The sequence below is a fragment of the Podarcis gaigeae genome (genome assembly GCF_964106915.1).
Source record: "Podarcis gaigeae genome assembly, chromosome: 12".
NCBI classification, from domain to species: domain Eukaryota; kingdom Metazoa; phylum Chordata; class Lepidosauria; order Squamata; family Lacertidae; genus Podarcis; species Podarcis gaigeae.
The window spans coordinates 25,894,417-25,913,041 of NC_139688.1; the positions used below are offsets into that span (position 1 = coordinate 25,894,417).

Here is an 18,625-nt window from a genome sequence, read left to right on the forward strand (position 1 = left end):
CAAGCAGCTGGCATCTCAAGGGACAAGGGAGTATGCCTCCAGGGGTGACGTCAAACCGCTGGAGAATCACAGTGCCTCCTGTGGTGCAGAAACCGGTAACTTGTAACTGCTCCCAGATAGGTTTTGCTATTAGTAGCACAGAAGTGACCTCTCTTAGGTGCAAGCCTGGGTTGCCCAAATGACAAGGCCCAGCCCCTGCCTTAGCCTTGCTGATGTGGCCCAAAGGAAATCAGAGCAATATGTTTGACACCAGCTTGGCTGCAGGAGTTGCCAAAAGGGACTCCACTCTGGATTTGTGCAGTGTTTACTTCTTAGCCTTTTCTTCTCCTGAAGATGTCCCACAAGGCAGTAGGTATGGGTTTACTCCAAAAGCCTTTCTCACCCATGAGTATAGCCACAAGGCAGCAGAGGAGCAGGATCAGAGTTTTCCTTCTCCTAGACGGGCTACTTTCCCAGCCCCATCTGCCCCTCACTTCCCTCTATAGCACACGAAGAAACCACATGATTGACTGTTGAACCCACTATTGGTCTCGTCCATTCAATCTGTCAGAGCCTTTCTTCGCATGCAGGGGGAGGTCCCTATCTCACTAGGGGTTTGAGACCCATCAGCTACCCTCACCTGGTTCAGCTGGCCAGTCAAAAGCCATTTCCTGAGGTGTGGTCGCTGTGGCATGTTGACAGCTTCTGGGAGACACAGGTGAGAGCTGAGTGGTGGGGACCAAAGATGGACAAACTACCCCAGAAGGAGCACAACAACATGTTCTTCACCCCTCCCCTAACACCCCTCCCATACATATACAGTGGTACCTCAGGTTAAGAACTTAATTCGTTCTGGAGGTCTGTTCTTAACCTGATACTGTTCTTAACCTGAGGTACCACTTTAGCTAATGGGGCCTCCCGCTGCCACTGCACCACTGGTGCGCGATTTCTGTTCTCATCCTGAGGTAAAGTTCTTAACCCGAGGTGCTATTTCTGGGTTAGCAGAGTCTGTAACCTGAAGCATCTGTAACCTGAAGCGTCTGTAACCCAAGGTACCACTGTACTCCCTAACAGTATAAATGCAACAATAAGTTCAAATGACTGAAACTTTGCTGCCCTTTCATGTCAGTGGGAGAGAAAGAGGCAGGAAAGGCCCACCATGCAATGAGATCGCTGCTCTTATAAGGAAACCTGTTATTCATCTTAAGTTATTTGTAAACCATTCATTTTCTACTATGCAAGGTTTTCACAGGGAAACAGACCTTGTCCAAAGCTGCCTGAACCACAGCTTCACTTTCGGTATCCAAAGCTGACGTAGCCTCATCCAGCAACAGGATCTTGGGGTTGCGGACAAGAGCACGGGCAATTGCTATCCTTTGCTTCTGTCCTCCACTTAGCTGGGCTCCTCTTTCTCCAACCATAGTGTGAAATGTCTGCAAAACAGGGGGGAAAACCAGCAGCAGCTAAGAACCAATAAATGATGTTATGGCCTGATATATTATATCAGGGTTAGGGAGTAATTTTTGGCCCACAGATGGCATTTTCTCTTGGCCAGCTCTTGGGGAGGAGGACTGCATGCTAATAGTGGGTGGAGCCAATGCAAGAGTGGGTGTGGCCAGCATGTCCACTTCGGTCACACCCACTCATGTTTTGGCTCCACCCACCACTGGCAGAGGGCTGGCTAAAAGAGGACATGTGTTTACTCCACACACACATGTCCACACTGACATTGCACACCCCTTCCTGCATGAAGGTCATCTCTACTTAGGAATTCTGAGGCACAGATCTTAAGTCATCCTGGAATATTTAGTCTAAATAATTGAATAAATGTACAAGCGTGTTATGTGTGTTTTGCTTGCTGAAAACACACCACGAGTTCAGTGGCTAGAAAAATACTTGCACCAAGCACCAGGCATTTCAAGAAACATTTATGGGTTGTTCATTTGCCTAAGAAAGTTCATCTATATTTAGAGAAATAACAATAATAGACCTTATAGCCAACATGCACAGGAAGGTGAAAATAAACTAACTCTCAGTTTACAGGACGCCCTTGAACCACTGCCCTTTCTAACAATTGAACTTAAAAAAATAGATTAAAACATGAGGCCTGTATTTAAACTTTGACAACTGATTTTAATATTTAAAAAAGTCTTGTTTTAGTGAATCTTTTGCTAGCAGTAGTGGCAGCCCTAACGCACACAGGCCTCATTGGTATTACACATTTAAATCAGTATCATGTCGTTTTAAACAGTCATGGCTGCCCCCAAAGAATTCTGGGAGCCGTAGCCTGTTACAGGTGCTGAGAGCTGCTAGGAGTCCTCTATTCCCTACGAACCCACCCCCAAACAACTATTCCCAGTGTGGTCTAACAATAAATTCCTCTTCCCGGGAACACACACTTATTCCACTGTTACCTTCAACCTCCAAGGTTTCCCCCTGTCTTTGTCAATCCCCTCGCATTGATTTTACATGTGTTGCTTTGTGAAGCATTGTGTGCATGGTGCTCATAAATAATAAAGACCTTCAACCTTTAACTTAAAAAAAATAAATCCCCCAAGATATAGGAAGCACTGTTAATTCTTCTTCCAGACTCCACATGAGACTTTTAAAAAGCTGCAGCCTTCCCTAACCTGCTGCCCTCTAGATGTTTTGAACTACAAAGCCTATCAGCCCCAACCAGGATGGGCAATGGTTAGGGATGATGGGCACCTTAGTCCAACAATATATTGAGCACACCGGGTTGGATAACAAGCCTCATATAACCCGTGCTATACCTCAAAGGAAAATCTATTAAAGATGATATATAGATTGTATTTGACCCCTAGCAAGCTCATCAAGATGTATGAAAAGGATCTAACTTATGCTGGAAGTTCCAAGAGACCGAGGGTACCTTCTTTCACATGTGGTGGAAGTGTAAGCAAGCCAAAAAATATTGGGATATGATTTATGGAGAATTCAAAAATATTTTTAAGACAACAATCCCAAAAAATCTGGAAGCTTTCTTATTAGGAATAACAAATGTTGACATCCCATAGAAGGTACTCAACCTCTTTCTCTATGCAACTACAGCTGCAAGAACCATCTACGTGCAAAAATAGAAAGAACAAGAAATTCCAACAAAAAAGGATTGGTTAAATAAACTAATAGAATATGTAGAACTGGCCAGCATGACAACTAAAATCAGCAAGTAAGACGAGACTTGGCTGAGGGAGGAGTGGAAACTATTTGTAGATTATTTAAAAACGATATAATTGTCAGATACCGTAAATCTACAAGCAGGATTTGGTATGTGAGAAGCAGTAATTAACAACTGGGCTAGAGATTAGAGTGAAAATGGGTGGTTAAAAAGGAGGCGCAGCACAACAAGGAACAAAAGGGAAGCCGTGGAGGGGTGGGATGGGAAGCTTAGAAGTATTGGGTTGATAAAAGTATTCACAACTGTATATATTGAAATTATGGGAAAGTTATAAATAACATTTTAAAAAAACCAAGCCTCATATAACCAACATGCTTAAATCTAATTGATGCATGAAGGGGTTAACATCGTAGAGTAAGCTTTCCTGCCAGGCTTGGCTAGGCACACCCCCTCACCTTGGGAGGAGGGAGCAATCAAGCCTATTGTTCCTCTTCTGTCTGCTTGAGTGCCTCAGCGTGATGTGGTCTAAGCTCAGACCACATGGCTTTTATAAGCCATTCTTGAGTTCCTGTACCAACAATTCATGAACTTCCACCATTGTAACGAAGCCAAGTTTTGCTGTCTGTGTTTTCTGACTGGTGTATGGAAAACACATGAACATGACCTTTGGAGAGTTTGTAAGTAACCCATTTTAAACTTATCAAACACGGGGTCTTTTCTATGCTAAGGGAAGAGGGATGTTTTGGAACTCACAAGGGCATATTTTAAAGCTCTTACAGCATATATTTCCATGCTTTACTTTGCTATATATCTTGTGATTTTAAATTGAACCTGGGGTTCTCTCACCAAAGAGTACTTGCCCCAAAACTAGGATCTTGACACCCAGCGAATTCTCTAACACTGGTTAGAGAAGGCAGCCCTCAATCAATATTTCATTCTGCTTGGTTTATTTCAGCTTTTAAAAAATCACACAAGGCATTAAAATAAGATAAGCAGAGGAAGGTATCCTAATTTCTCACATTGGGCAGTTTCATGATGAAGTCATAAGCATTGGCTTCCTTGACAGCTTTTTCAATCTCTTCCATGGTGACGTCTTCACGGCCGTATCGAATGTTTTCTGCAATCGTGGTTTGAAATAACACAGGCTCCTGGTTCACCACACCTATAATCTCCCTCAGGTACCTTACGTTCAGGGTCTTGATATCCTGATCATCAATGGTAATCTAAAACGAAGCACACACAAATCGCACAAGAGAGTTCCACTCAGAACTCAGAATAAATATTGGCAAACTGTCATAAAAAGAATGTGTGAAGTAAAAGGAAAAATATTATCATGGGTATAGTACATAGTTTGAAAAGGGGAGTGGAAGAAAGGAGCAGGAAAGTAGGGGAGAGGGTGTTGGATAGGGACAGGATCAGACAACAGCCTATTACTAGTGGTAGTCAGCTGCAAGGTTTTTGTGGAAGAGGGACAGACAAATTTGAGATAAGCCTGACAAAGCGAAGAAAAAAAGGAAATAGACAGTCCGCCTAGTCAAGGAGGACGGCATGAACATGTAAAGCAGGGGTGGCTAAATTTCTTTCTTTAGGCACCCTGTGAGCTTCATGGTTGTGTGGGGATTTGAACCCTGGTCTCCCAGATCCTGGGACGCGGGTGGCGCTGTGGGTTAAACCACAGAGCCTAGGACTTGCCAATCAGAAGGTCGGTGGTTCGAATCCCCGCGATGGGGTGAGCTCCCGTTGCTCGGTCCCTGCTCCTGCCCACCTAGCAGTTCGAAAGCACATCAAAGTGCAAGTAGATAAATGGGTACCGCTCTGGCGGGAAGGTAAATGGCATTTCCATGTGCTGCTCTGGTTTGCCAGAAGTGGCTTAGTCATGCAGGCCACATGACCCAGAAGCTGTACGTCGGCTCCCTCAGCCAATAAAGTGAGATGAGCGCCGCAACCCCAGAGTCGGCCACGACTGGACCTAATGGCCAGGGGTCCCTTTACCTCCCAGCTCCTAGCCTCTCACCACCACACCACACTGCTACAGTTTGAGGGCTGCATTCAGCCTTGGCCAACCCTTTGGTGGTTGTGTGCTACTGGTGGGTGCGGCCAACCCACAGTCTCACATGCACACACAAGATACACAGCCCCTGACACACATACACCTCCGCAGCTGATCTATGCAGATCAGCTAAGGGGAGAATTATTGCCTCCTCCCTGCTCATCAAATTATCAATGTAATGACTAGCAAAGGAGTAAATTGCCTCTCCCCACCACTGCATCTATTTGTTTTCCTTCTTTGTTGTCATAAAAATAAGTGAAGGGTGGTTTTGGGGGGGGGGGGGTTGGAGGGAATAGATCTGCTCCTGAACTGGGAGTTAGCCACCCCTGATGTAAAGAAACACAGTTTTGGTTCATTTAGGCTGGATTTGGAGAAGGAGATGTCAGGAAAAGTTGTAAGACAATGGAGGGGAGGCGGGCAGAGGTCTAGGAGGAAGAAGAGCTGTTACCACTTGAGACCTGAGACTCTCTCACAAACTCGCCTTGCAACTGATTCTGAACCCCACCTTCTCTATTGCAGCACACATGCTGCCCCATATTTAAAGCACATGGCTCTCTCGCCAAATAATCCAGGGAACTCTACATTCCTTGGGGGAAGCCATGCATTTTAGATGCATGGTGCGGATGTGGAACTTCATCCCTAGAGTGTTCTGTCCTGCTCCTTCCTGTTGAACTCCCAAGACCTTGTTATATTTCCTGGTTTTCATTCTGTACAGCCCAGAGTTCTGCCTCCCAGTTTTTATGCTGAATTGTTTTATCCTGCTCTTGGTTTTATTGTTTGAAATAGGTTTCAGCTCCATTTCAACTGTTTTTACTGCATTTTATGTGTTTTACTAATTCTTTCATAGCTAGGTTTGAGTTTATATTATAAAGAAAAACAAGTGTAAGAATTTCATCTGAAGAATATTAACAGCAAGACTGACACTATTTACCCTGAATACTTCAGGGCAGATATAGGATATCAGACTTTTAAACCCAGGTCAAATAAAATATCCATAATCTGACATTTGATATTGACAGTGCTCATGAAAAAAACCAAAACATTTTATGGGCATTTGAATCAAGTATCTTACCATGCCTTCAATAGGATCATAAAACCTCTGGATCAGCTGAACAGTCGTACTTTTCCCACAACCGCTACTGCCTACCAAGGCTACTGTCTGTCCACTGTTAACTTTCAGATTCAAGCCTTTTAACACCTGGATGAGGGGGGGGGGAAATACAATGAGAGCTGCTATAATTTTATTTTATTTGCAAGGGTTGTGCAGTATCCAGGTCCTTGGAATGCACAGTCATGATGCAAGCTCAGAGAAAAGTGAGCAACAGTGGAGCACATTCATAAGTACAAATCAGACACAGCAAGTTTCCCTGACACAAACACCTGTAAATGGAGGCAGCGATGCTTCGGAATACCAATTGCTAGGTGCTCACTGGAGGGACAGATCCTGAAGCTGAGGCTCCAATACTTTGGCCACCTCATGAGAAGAGAAGACTCCCTGGAAAAGACCCTGATGTTGGGAAAGATGGAGGGCACAAGGAGAAGGGGACGACAGAGGACGAGATGGTTGGACAGTGTTCTCAAAGCTACCAGCATGAGTTTGACCAAACTGCGGGAGGCAGTGGAAGACAGAAGTGCCTGGCGTGCTCTGGTCCATGGAGTCACAAAGAGTCGGACACGACTAAACAACAACAACAAGGAACCACAGGAGGGGAGAATGCTCTTGTGCTTGAATCCTGCTTGCTGGCTTCCCGCAGGCATCTGGTTGGCCAGTGTGAGAATAGGATGAAGAGTTAGATGCCTGACCCAGCAGGCTCTTCTTATGTTAATTGCCTTGAAACAGATTTCATCACAGCAAGTCTGATTGGGCCATATATGGAGGTATGTGTGTTTTTGTCTGTGTTTGTCTAGCTTTAAAGGACAAAAGCCAGGAAGTGTTAAAACCAGCCTTCAGTACTGAGCTTCAAAAACTCAAAAAATTAGATGACAGCTCAAAAAAACTAGATAACAGTTTACAGCACAAAAGAACCCAGTGTTTATACCATTATGTCTTTATGGGTGGGGGTTATTGGTGTTTATTGACGTTTTAATTCTACTGTGTTTCTATATGCTGTAACTGGCCCTGGGAGAATCTGGGGAAGGGCAGGAAAGAAATAATAACGAAAATGAACAGCAAATACATTTGCAAAAATACCGATAAGAGGATGCCTCACAAACAAAAAGGATTTTCATGCAGATTGTACCCAAGACGTCCAACATTTGTATTGGTGTGAAGAATCTACTTTCAGTACGGGGGTCAGTGGGACTCAGTTATTGTTCAGCTCCAATAGGGTTTTGAGCCCTGCTTTAGGCAAAAGGTTCTTGCATTGCAGGGGGTTGGACTAGAGGACCCTCATGTCCCTTCCAACTCTACGATTCTATGAGTCTATGTCTACAAAAGCACTTAGAACAGCTGAGCTTAATTATGCATTTTAAACACCATTCGGACTGTGTATTGATTTTCCCCTTAACACTTGCAAACATGTTAAATTTTCAACGGCGGTAAGTGGGAATTCGTATGGATTTTAACTCATAGAGTACCTGAACATCTGGCCTTGAAGGATACTTGAAATGCACATTTTGGAAAGCCAGATTTCCTTTAATTTGGTCGGGTTTGTAGCCAGCTGGTGAATAACTGTCAATTTTAGGTTCCTGTAGAAAAGAAAAGAAAAGAAAAGATAAAAAAATCAAATTCAGGTCAGTTTCATTCTTCTGAAACTTGGAAGCAAAGTGAAATTTTGGATACCAAGCTAGCATGTAAAGATTCTGTTCACTTCATACACCCATCACCAGTGGAGACCCATCTAGACTAGATGCTACTGTCCTTAGCAAACTTGTCAAGTTTTTTCCTTTTAAAACAAACAGTTCCTCATTTTAATCAGGAACACAGCCATGGTAAAGAGAGGTTTAACTCTTTCTTCCCTACCACAGCCCCAACTAACAGCCAACCTCATCTAAGGCCATCATTAGCCAGGAAGAAAATCTTCCACCGACAGGATTTCTTCCCAACACCAACATCAGAGGAAGGATTTTCCTTGCAACCATAGCAGGGAAGGAAAAGGGGTATGTTATTATTACTACCTATACGCGGGTGGCGCTGTGGGTTAAACCACAGAGCCTTGGGCTTGCCGATCAGAAGGTCGGTGGTTCAAATCCCCACAATGGGGTGAGCTCCCGTTGCTTGGTCCCTGCTCCTGCCAACCTAGCAGTTCAAAAGCACACAGTGCAAATAGATAAATAGGTACCGCTCCGGCAGGAAGCTAAACGGCGTTTCCGTGTGCTTCTCTGGTTTGCCAGAAGCGGCTTAGCCATGCTGGCCACATGACCCGGAAGGTGTATGCCAGCTCCCTCAGCCAATAAAGTGAGATGAGCGCCGCAACCCCAGAGTCGGCCACGACTGGACCTAATGGTCAGGAATCCCTTTACCTTTATACTGCAATTATACCCTACCTTTCCTCCAAGGGATCCAAAGTGACATACATGGTTCTCCCCCTCCACATTTGATCCTCACAACAACCCTGGTGAGGTAGGCAGATCTCAGCCAGCAGTGAAGACAAACTTACAACAGATCTCAGACATTTTGGCTCACTATCATTTCAAGCTATGGCTCTAAAAAGGAGGCTTACATTGTCTATGATGTTGAATATTGCATAAGCTGCTCCCCTTGCAATAGCAAACGCTTCTAGGTTTGGAGTCACCTGACCAATGGAAAAGGCGCCAATCAGAACAGCGAAGAAGACCTAAACAGGAATATTTTTCAAAACAGAAAGAAAATATGTTTATGAATCCTTTTTGCCGGATAGGATCCACATTCCGTAACTGTGATGTGGCTGATCTCCAGCAAACAGACATGTATCTAGCAGATAACAAAGGCTGGCTGGTGCTTTCAGACTGTCGTTTTTTGCAGATGGGATCACATACCAGCAAACACAGGTTGCATAATTAAAGCGGATTTGACATTTTGGTCACTCCACCCACTAAAAAGATTAGAAAGCAATGGGGAAATACACTTTTTTAAAAATAATAATACTGGGATAACAATAGCATAATCTCCCCACACAGAAATACTGTAATGAAATCTCAATAAGTAGCCAGCATTAAACACCCTCCCCACAAACTTGGTGCAAATCAGGATGAAAGCTCAATAAAAAGTACTGAGGATTAAATATTTGATGAGATCCTTGATTGAGTGCAATTCAGAGAAATTCCAAGGAACTTCTAAAAGCCCAGTTCTAAGCATATATACTGAAAAGTAAATCATCAACCACCATCATTTTATTTGTATGTCGCCTTTCCATAGTTGAAACTATGCTCAAGGCAGCTTACAACATGACAAGATTTACATAATTACCAACATAACAAAAGTCATAAATAATAAATAAAACACATCAAAAGGTACACAACCAAATGGAAAACCATTTCCACATAAATCATAAAATCTAAAACTAAAACATTAATATCAATAACAATTTAAAATGACATAGATAAAAAATAAAAACAATATTAAAAAAGAAGCCCTCTCTGTCGAGCAGCAGCAGTCCTTTATGGAGCCTGTCAGGCCCAACCTCAAGCCAAATGGAGAGAGGTAGGAAAGGGCCCTTCAGGCTCCCAGTAGGTAATTACAGTTTCTAGAAAGCACCTTATACCTCCAAATAAACAACAAGAACAACAACACAAAACATAATCCAGTGGCAACTTGATTTGCTGTCCCCTTAAAAATAATGCAGTCCAGAGAAGGTTATATCCAATTTTAATGAGATCAAGCAGGTATAAGCACCAGGGGCGCCGACTTATAAAAAATATTGGGGGGGCGGGGGCCCATACCGACTTATAAAAAATATTGGGGGGGCCCAAGACCTCCAAACCGCTGCTGCTGGGGGAACGAAAGGGGCGAGCCCCGGGCTGCCCCGACCTTAAGTGAACCTGTGAGGGCCCGCCCTTTGCAGCAGCCGTGGGCGGTAAATATTAATGAGCTAGGGGGAATCCCCGCTTCTCGCGGGGCTGACGCCAGCCCCGCGAGATTGTTGATGGGTCGAGAGCCCGCAACCCCACCCCCTCTCTAGATCGGGAGTGGCTTTGTTTTAACTCATTACTGAATGTATTTTAAAAGGTAACTATCGTCAAACAAGGAAAATAAAAAATACCAACATAATTTTGTGATTTTACAAAGCATAATATAACTAATAATTTTCTTAAATTATTGGGGGGGCAGAGCCAATTTTTGAGGGGGCTCAGGCCCCCTCAGGCCCCATGGAGTCGGCGCCTATGATAAGCACAGGGAAAGGTTTAAGTACAAGGGAAAAGTTCCACTGCAAAATAGTCTTTTTAGATTCTCTCTGCATAAAATGCCATGCTAACCTTGTCAATAGTGGAGTATCACCAGGCAACTCTGTGTCACTTGCTTCATGAAAGATCACCCTATTCTAGAAAACCCACAGTGGAAACCTGCACCAATGCTGTTATGTACTGAGTTGAATAGGATCCAAAATGCAGCAGTCTGATTGGTCCTAGAACAATAGGATTCAGAATGCAGCAGTCTGATTGGTCCTAGAACAATGCAGCAGTATGATTGGTCTGCAGGAGCCACCCAACCCAGCTCCAGATGGAAGTGAATCCACAGCCTGATTGGCCTACAGGAGAATTCTGGAATTAGCCAATCACGTGCAGCCCATTGTGTAAATAATGTATATAAAGCAGATACTTTGGGGGAACTTCCATTCCTCCTCACCACTATGAGCTGAATAAAGAGCATGAAATCCACTCTCGAATCCGAGTATATTTCAAATGCTCAGGTGCTAAAGTCAACCTCACAGCCACCAGCCCCAGGGCCTTCACCCGACAGGCTTGTGCAGTGGCTTATGAACTGATGAAAATTATCTTGAGATGATGCTTCTGGATCCCCTTAAGTTATCAAGCCACAAACCAACTATTCTACTAAATCAATGGAAAATCCTTCTGTTCCTAAAAGCATTATTTATGAGGCCTAGAGCAGCTCCGTATGCATTATTTTTTTCCTAATGCCCGGTTCCACATTTTGGAAGGCAGAACAGGGGAGGGGATGAAAAACACTGTACCTGCCCCCCAAACTTATGCCTTTTCATGCTGTGCCAGCAAGTGAACGAGAGATATGCGGAGCCTCCCCAAATCATAATATACAGCCCCTTTCCTCCTCCTTGCTTAAATTGGCAGGGGGAGCATAGCACCACAATGCTCAGCTGCACAATGGAAGGAAGCTAGCGCATGTGTCAGGGGATAAACCAGGATGCACTTGGCGTCACTGGCCTGGGAACTTGAAGTAGAAAGTTCAGGCAAGGTCAGGGACACAGAAGAAAATGAGGCAGCGATGGAGCAAGCAGACCAAGTCATCACAGACTTGGATATGGGGAAAGCAAAGCAAAGCTATGAATCAACAGACTGGTCCAAAGGTACACTCTCAAAGTGACAGATAGGGACAGTGTCAAGTGTTGGCAAGGTTGGACATTTGCAGACAGCCCACAATCCCAGCATGGGTTTCCACTGGCAAAAACGTCCTGGAATCTACTGCAGTTAGGTGGTAGACCTGCTGAATTTGGCACATGGAGGGTGTCTTGCTCAAGGACCCCCCAGAGCCTGGGGGGAAATAGGAAGCTGCCTTATACTGAGACCATTGATCTATCTAGCTCAGTATGGTCTAGACCAGGTGTGGGGAACCTTTGCCCCTCAAGATGCTTCTGTACTACAATTCCCATCAGCCCCAGCAAACAGGGCCAATGTTTTTTCCAAAATGGCATAGTTTTGCTGTCTGGCAGCCTTAGCTCTTTTGGGAGGAGGAGGAGGAGCATAAAAAAATACAATACTTTATTTATTTTGTGGGTGCTTTTAAGCGTCTACCAATATGACAGTTCATAGGTAGCGAAATGTACAGAGCCTCATCATTCATCACAAAGACCCACTTAGCCTCTGAGCAATCCTGAATTTCAGTGCAGAATATGTCCTTTTTTTGGTGGGGGGTATGGAGAGAAGACTGAACAGCTGTTCACCAACACTTACTGTCAGGACTTTCCCAATGCTGTAACCTTCATCCAGTATCAAGGTAGTTCCATACCAGAAAGCCAATGCATATGCAGCATATATTAATAAGAAAGCAATCCCCATGGACATATTGGCAGTCACAGCCTTTTTAATTCCAAGTCTTTTAGCATCTTCTAAATTTTTATGATATCTGAAAGAAAAATAGCCAATTGTATTATATGATCTCCAATTGATAGGAAAATGCATTTTCTCTCCCATTTTTATTATTTATTTTTGCTAGAATTTATTTGGAAATACCCAGTCCATTCACACATAAAATATTTTTTGTAGTCAACATATCTATGTACAGTACATATATTTTAAAATCCCACACAGAAGTGATAAAAATGTATGTTTAGTGGTTCCAAAAGATCACTCCTTCTGCAGAAATTTATGCAATTTGCTAAAAGAAAAAACAACAACTAGCCAGTTAGGTCCTAAACAAATGCAAAGATAGTTGTCTGTTAACATAATCATTCCAACTTTTAACATTTTCTCTCACACACTCTAGTTCAACAATTGCCCCTACAATATTTTGAATGGTCAACACAATTGCCTCTGCTATATCAGAGCTTTCCAAACTGTGTGTTGTGGCACGTGTGTCGGCTGTAGTGTGTAGGTGTGTTGTGCAAACTTTCCCCACGCTCCAGAGTTGGAAAGGGGTTAGTTTAACCTCCAGTTTGCTAGTAAAACTGAATGACTGTCGCGAAGTGATGCATGTCTAAAAAGTGTGTCAGTAACAGGAAAAGTTTGGATAGTTCTGTGCTATATGATGTGGTCAAGACATGACATTCTAGGAGCCAGAAACAGTGGAAGGATCACTGTACGGCCTCACTTCAAATTCAGTTTGCCACCTATCTCTTGTCTGCCAATTACCTGTAGGCAGGAGTAGCTACATAGGGAATGTTTAAATTAGGGATCAGGAGCCTCAAGCCCAGGGGTCGTAGCTCCATAGGCATCTCAACTTCTCAGGCCACTGAGCTATAGCCCTTCTCATTTTATATCATCAACAAGCATGGGGGGTGGGGTGGTTTACTGGCCTACTGCTCACTAACCTTTGGTGGCACTTAGCCAGGGTTCAGATTTTATCATTTAGAGTTTGGTAGGGTTGCCATATTTCAAACAGAGAAAATCCAGACAGAAAAGTTGTTGTTGGGTTTTTTTTGGCCAAAGTTGTTGACCCTTTGGGGCAAATTTGCAGAAAAGAAAGAAGAAGCTTTTGAGCTATTTTTAAGCAAAATCACCAAAAATGACACTGCCCACATGGGTTGCCATATGTCTGCATTTTCCCAGAATTTTTTAGCAATTTCCATCCAGTCACTGCTTCCAAATGTCTGAGAAATTCCGGACATATGGCAACCCTAGGTCTAGAAAAGGTCAAATACAGAATAATCCAGGTGTATATCTATAGCCAGTGGCCACAAAACATAACCTGACCTCTCAATTTCTTTCTTCTGTCCTCCAAAAGCCATCACTGTCTTAATTGATGAGAGAACCTCCTCAGCAACAGATCCAGCTTTTGCATATGCAGCAAGCTCCTTGTTGGTGAATGCAGTGAGGACCTGTGAGATAGAGACATTGCCAATTTCAATGCTAAGATCCAATACAATTGTGTGTGAAACACTTGCTTCTTTTCCTTCCCCTATACTTCCCTATTAAATGAAACAATGCTCCAAAACAATTGTGGTGTAATACAGTGGTCGAGAATCTGTGTCCCTGCATATTCTAATCAATATTCACAAAGCAGGGGCCAACAATGGAGAGACCACACAGGCAATACCCAATCACTCAATACTCCCCTCCCCGAGAAAAGCTTCACATGCTCTTCATGTGATAGCGATGTTGTAGACATGTACATATTGTGGGGAATTATCTAGGTCAGGCTTTCCAAAACTTGGGGTCTCCAACTGTTTTTTTGACTACAACTCCCATCACCCCTAGCTAGCAGGACCAGTGGTCAGGAATGATGGGAGCTGTAGTCTCAATGCAGCTGGAGAGACTCAAGTTTGGGTAACCCTGATCTACGTCATGGGTAGAGAAACTCAGGCCTAGGGGCCAAATGTGGCCCTTCCAAGCCTCCCTATCTGGCCCTCAGAACCGTCCCCTCAGTGTCCCACCTCTCTCCAGGCCACCCCCATCACTGGTCTTGCTTTGCATCCCAAATGCTTTTGACTAGCTGAAATGTGGCCTTGAACTTTGACATCGCCTCTTGCTTGTCTGGACGAAGGATAGTGTGGTGCATGAGCAGAAACTAAGGTCAACATTCACATCCATTGCTCCATCCATGTTTGCCTCTGGCCTCACCCCCACTGGCATCCCTCTGAATGTTGCCCAGAAGGGAACATGGCTTCTGGGCTAACCTGATGCTACGAGGAAGTAAAGAAGCTTGCCAGAAAGATAAAAGCCCTCACTGACCTTAGTTATCTCTGCTCAACACAAAAACCATTGGAAGCAAAGTTTTAGAGGTAGCCAGAGTGGTGTTTTCATGACCGAACAATACTTATTGTGCACGGTACCCTAGCATTTCAGCAAAATTATACCCACCTTTGCCCAGATTGCAGCTGAGAGCCCCAGAACAGGACTGACCGCAAGTATTACAAGAGTCAATTTCCATCCTTTAGCAAACCCGACTATAAATCCTGTTAGAAATGTAGCTACTCCCTGGATGAGCATTGACATTTTGTCACCAATTCCTTCGTTGATCTTGGAGACATCGCTAAAAACAAATCAAGGTAAACCGATCAGGGCAAAATTTAGGTCAGGAAAACCAACAGGATGCATTTCTACAAGGCATTCCTGTTACGCTGCTACTGAATTCACAACTCAAATGCTACAAAATATTCATTTAGCCCCAGAGATACGGATGCCAATGCTACAGGTTTTCATCGAAAGTAAAAAAGTAGTAATTACTTTTATTCTGATCCCCATCCCCTTCCTGCAAAGCCTTTCAGATCTACGTGGATATTTTACAAGAGTCATGGGACACTTTAAGGGCAGGTTTATCGCAGCATAATCTTCAATGAACTAACAATATTCTTCCACAGTTGACAGCAGTAGCACTATTAGGGACTGGCCTTCGGGACACGGGGCTGTATCCAGCATTCTGTATCTGCTAGAAGGGAAGGGCCATAACCCAGTGGTAGAATGTCGGCTTTTCAGGTGTAATCCCTGGCATCTCCAGGTAGGACTGGGAGACCCTGGAAAGCTGCTGCCTGTCAGTGTGGACAAGATTGAGCTACATGGATTCAGTATAAAGCAGCTCCCTACCTTCCTAGTGCAAAGGCCCTTGTGCAAGCGGGCAACGCTGCGCAACAGAGGAATCCAATGCAACAGTTGCACTAGGAGAAACTCGTTGTGCAATAGATTGCACCGAAATGGCTGACCTGCGCTGCCAGCAGTCTCCTTTTCTGGCTCCCAGCTCCGCCCCCGGATTGGCTGGTGGTGCAGGCCAGGTGGAAGCCCTGCAGCCTATGGGGACAGCCCAGGGGGAGGAGCAACGGGCAGCCAATGTAGGCGTGACCCCATGGGCCAGGGCAGCCCGTGCCTGGTCACAAAAGCTGCCCATGTCAGGAATGATGAGCAGTCATTGCCAACAAAGTTACCAGCAACCAGCTTACGCACTCTCTTGCGCAACAGAATCCCACTGCCGCAAAACATTTCACCCAAGAAACAAATACACCATTAAGTGACTTTAGCTTAGCGCTACATTGGATACAACCCATTAGGTTTTTTGCACTGGATCCTAAACCTCTTGCCCTTTCCCCCTTATTAATTTTTTTTCTCTCTCAATTTTAATATTCCTCTCTGCTTTAATATGAACAATACAGTGGTACCTCGGGATAAGTATTTAATTCATTCCGGAGGTCCGTATTTAACCTGAAATTGTTCTTAACCTGAAGCACCACTTTAGCTAATGGGGCCTCCTGCTGCTGCCATGCCGCTGGAGCACAATTTCTGTTCTCATTCTGAAGCAAAGTTCTTAACCTGAAGCACTATTTCTGGGTTAGCAGAGTCTGTAACCTGAAGCGTATGTAACCCGAGGTACCACTGTACTACTTTAAGCTGAGCAATTCTACTTTAAAAACTGAACACCTAAAACCCTACCAATATCTGTAGGGTATTGCTTTTGTGCTTTTGCTCTGCTTGCTTTTGTGCTTTTATTTATTTCATAAAATTTATATTTTGCTTGTATGTAGAAAACCTCAAAGTGCTTTGCAAAAAGAAGAAAACAAGGTAATGGTTAAAAAAACACACCAATTAAACATTCAGAAAATCAAAACCTGCAATAAACTAAAAACGCATCAGCATTCTGGAAAACTGCGTCAAAAAAAATGCTTTTAGTAGGCATCAAAAAGAGTATGGTGTAGATGACTTCCTAATTTCAATAGATAGGGGCTTCCAAAGTATAGGTCGTCCAGATGCGTGACTGGTATTATGTGATACATGGTGCAGTTCCGCAGATTGAGTTGGTCACAACGGCATTTATAGGGTAAGGCAATCTCACAGATACACTGGTCACAAAGTTGTTATGGGCTTTATATACTTGGACTTCACCCGGCAGCAGATTAGAAACCAGTTGAGCACAGGTGCTATATGCTAGCAAAGTCTCACTCCAATCAGCAATTGTGCCACAGCATTCTGCACTAACTGCAGCTTCTGGAACGAGCACAATTTTTTTACGCGGATTAATCAAGCCAGTAACAGAATTAAAATGTGGTTTTCTGTTGAAGAAAATACATCAGCCACGTATTAAATAGATATACTCACTCTATAAGACGAGTATTCAATTCCCCGACATCATTTACATCGAACCATCCAATTTCTTGCCGCATGACGGCATGGAAAAAGTGTTGCCTAATTCTCTTGATCTGGCGGCCGGCTGCCAGTGTCCAGCATGCAATGTGAGCATAGGCAGCAATAAGGACACCAGCTCCTATTCCTGAGTAATAGTATGAATGTCTGAAAGCACAATGTTGCAGAGGCAAGTTCAAGAAGGGCACCCGTGCAAGTCTTTATCATCACAAAATGGTCTTTGGGAAGAATCTTTTTCATTTGTGAGTATAAAATACATTCAATATGCACAGCTAAAATGGTTGTCTCAATGCTGGAGCCCATCGCGATCTAGTCCAGCATCTCCTCCTGCCCCCTGCGGCTAACTAAAGTGCCTGTGGGAATTCCACAAGCAGGACAGGGAAGTGATAGTTTTATTATTTATTATTTATTATTATTATTATTTTATTATTTACATTTACTGTACATTTTCCTCCATGGTTCTCCTCTTCCCCCCATTTCATCCCCGTGAGGTAGGTTAGGCTAAGAGATGGTGGCTGGCCCAAGGTCACCCAGTAAGGTTCACGGCTGAGTGGGAATTTGAACCCTTGTCTCCAGCACTCTTAACCATCACACCATTCTGGCTCTCTGAAGCTGGGACTCACCACCTGGTATTCTGATATTGGAGATACCACTGTCATTCACTCACGACTAGAGCTATTGCTAATGTGATCTCCCATGAATTTCTCCAGTTCCCTTTCCGTGCCATTTGAGGTTGAGTTTGCCAACTATCAGTGCGACCCTAATCATGCCTACTCAGAATTAAGTCCTATTGAATTCAGTGGGGTTTACTCCCAGGTAAAGAGTTAGGATTGCAGTTTTAATCACAACATTTTATGGTAGCAGTTTCCATAGCTTAAATGTGTGTTAATTGAAGATGTCCTTCCAAGGCTGGCTCCAGAAGGGGGCAAAAGGGAGTAAACCCCCTCCAAACAAGAAGCTTGCCCCCTCTCCCCCCCTCATGTCATTAACTGTTACTTTCCTTTCAGTGATCTTAGCTTGTTGCACTAAGAGGCAAACGAGAAGGGTGGGGAGTTGGAGGTGTAAATGATTATGAGACTTTGAAAAGCTGGTATCACTGACTAGCAGCAATACCATGGTTGTTGAATTAATTATCATCATTGTTAATTACCGGAAGCTAAATAGCTTTAATTGGGTTTTGAATAAATGTACAATTAATTGTTATTATTCCAAATTTTATTGCACTATTTATTGTGCTAGTGGGTCATTATATTTTAAATAATGCTTTTTTATACGGTAGAGTAGGGGGGCACTAGAGTTGAGTTTATGGAACCAAGCTGGGGGGCACCCTTTAAAACAATACCTTTGTTGCAGTGGCATAGAATAGATTGCCGGCTCCTGGGACGGGCAAGAGGCACCAGCCCAGCCCTCACTGCCAACGCCACCAGGGCAATCCCACCCCCAAAGCAGCAAAGCAGGGCTATGTTGACCCACTTGCCCGCCTGCACAGGAGGAGCCCAAGAGGCTGACGTGGCTCTTGGCGGGCAGAGAGGAGCAATGGGGTCATGGGGGGGTTGCCTGGT

The 18,625-nt window shown here is 43.9% G+C and overlaps 1 protein-coding gene across 4 annotated transcripts in view; it reads right to left on the bottom strand.

Moving 5' to 3' along the window:
- The window catches only part of ABCB1 (ATP binding cassette subfamily B member 1), a 64,266-nt gene that overhangs the window by 21,336 nt on the left and 24,305 nt on the right, over window positions 1–18,625 (bottom strand). For all 4 annotated transcript variants that reach the window (XM_083704640.1, XM_083704638.1, XM_083704639.1 and 1 more), the window contains 9 exons: window positions 17,019–17,210; window positions 14,796–14,967; window positions 13,689–13,813; window positions 12,231–12,402; window positions 8,828–8,941; window positions 7,743–7,853; window positions 6,238–6,363; window positions 4,135–4,338; window positions 1,242–1,412 (listed from right to left, as the gene is read on the bottom strand). In XM_083704640.1, the coding sequence (XP_083560766.1) occupies window positions 1,242–1,412; window positions 4,135–4,338; window positions 6,238–6,363; window positions 7,743–7,853; window positions 8,828–8,941; window positions 12,231–12,402; window positions 13,689–13,813; window positions 14,796–14,967; window positions 17,019–17,210 (1,387 nt within the window). The remainder of the gene's footprint in view (window positions 1–1,241; window positions 1,413–4,134; window positions 4,339–6,237; window positions 6,364–7,742; window positions 7,854–8,827; window positions 8,942–12,230; window positions 12,403–13,688; window positions 13,814–14,795; window positions 14,968–17,018; window positions 17,211–18,625) is intronic.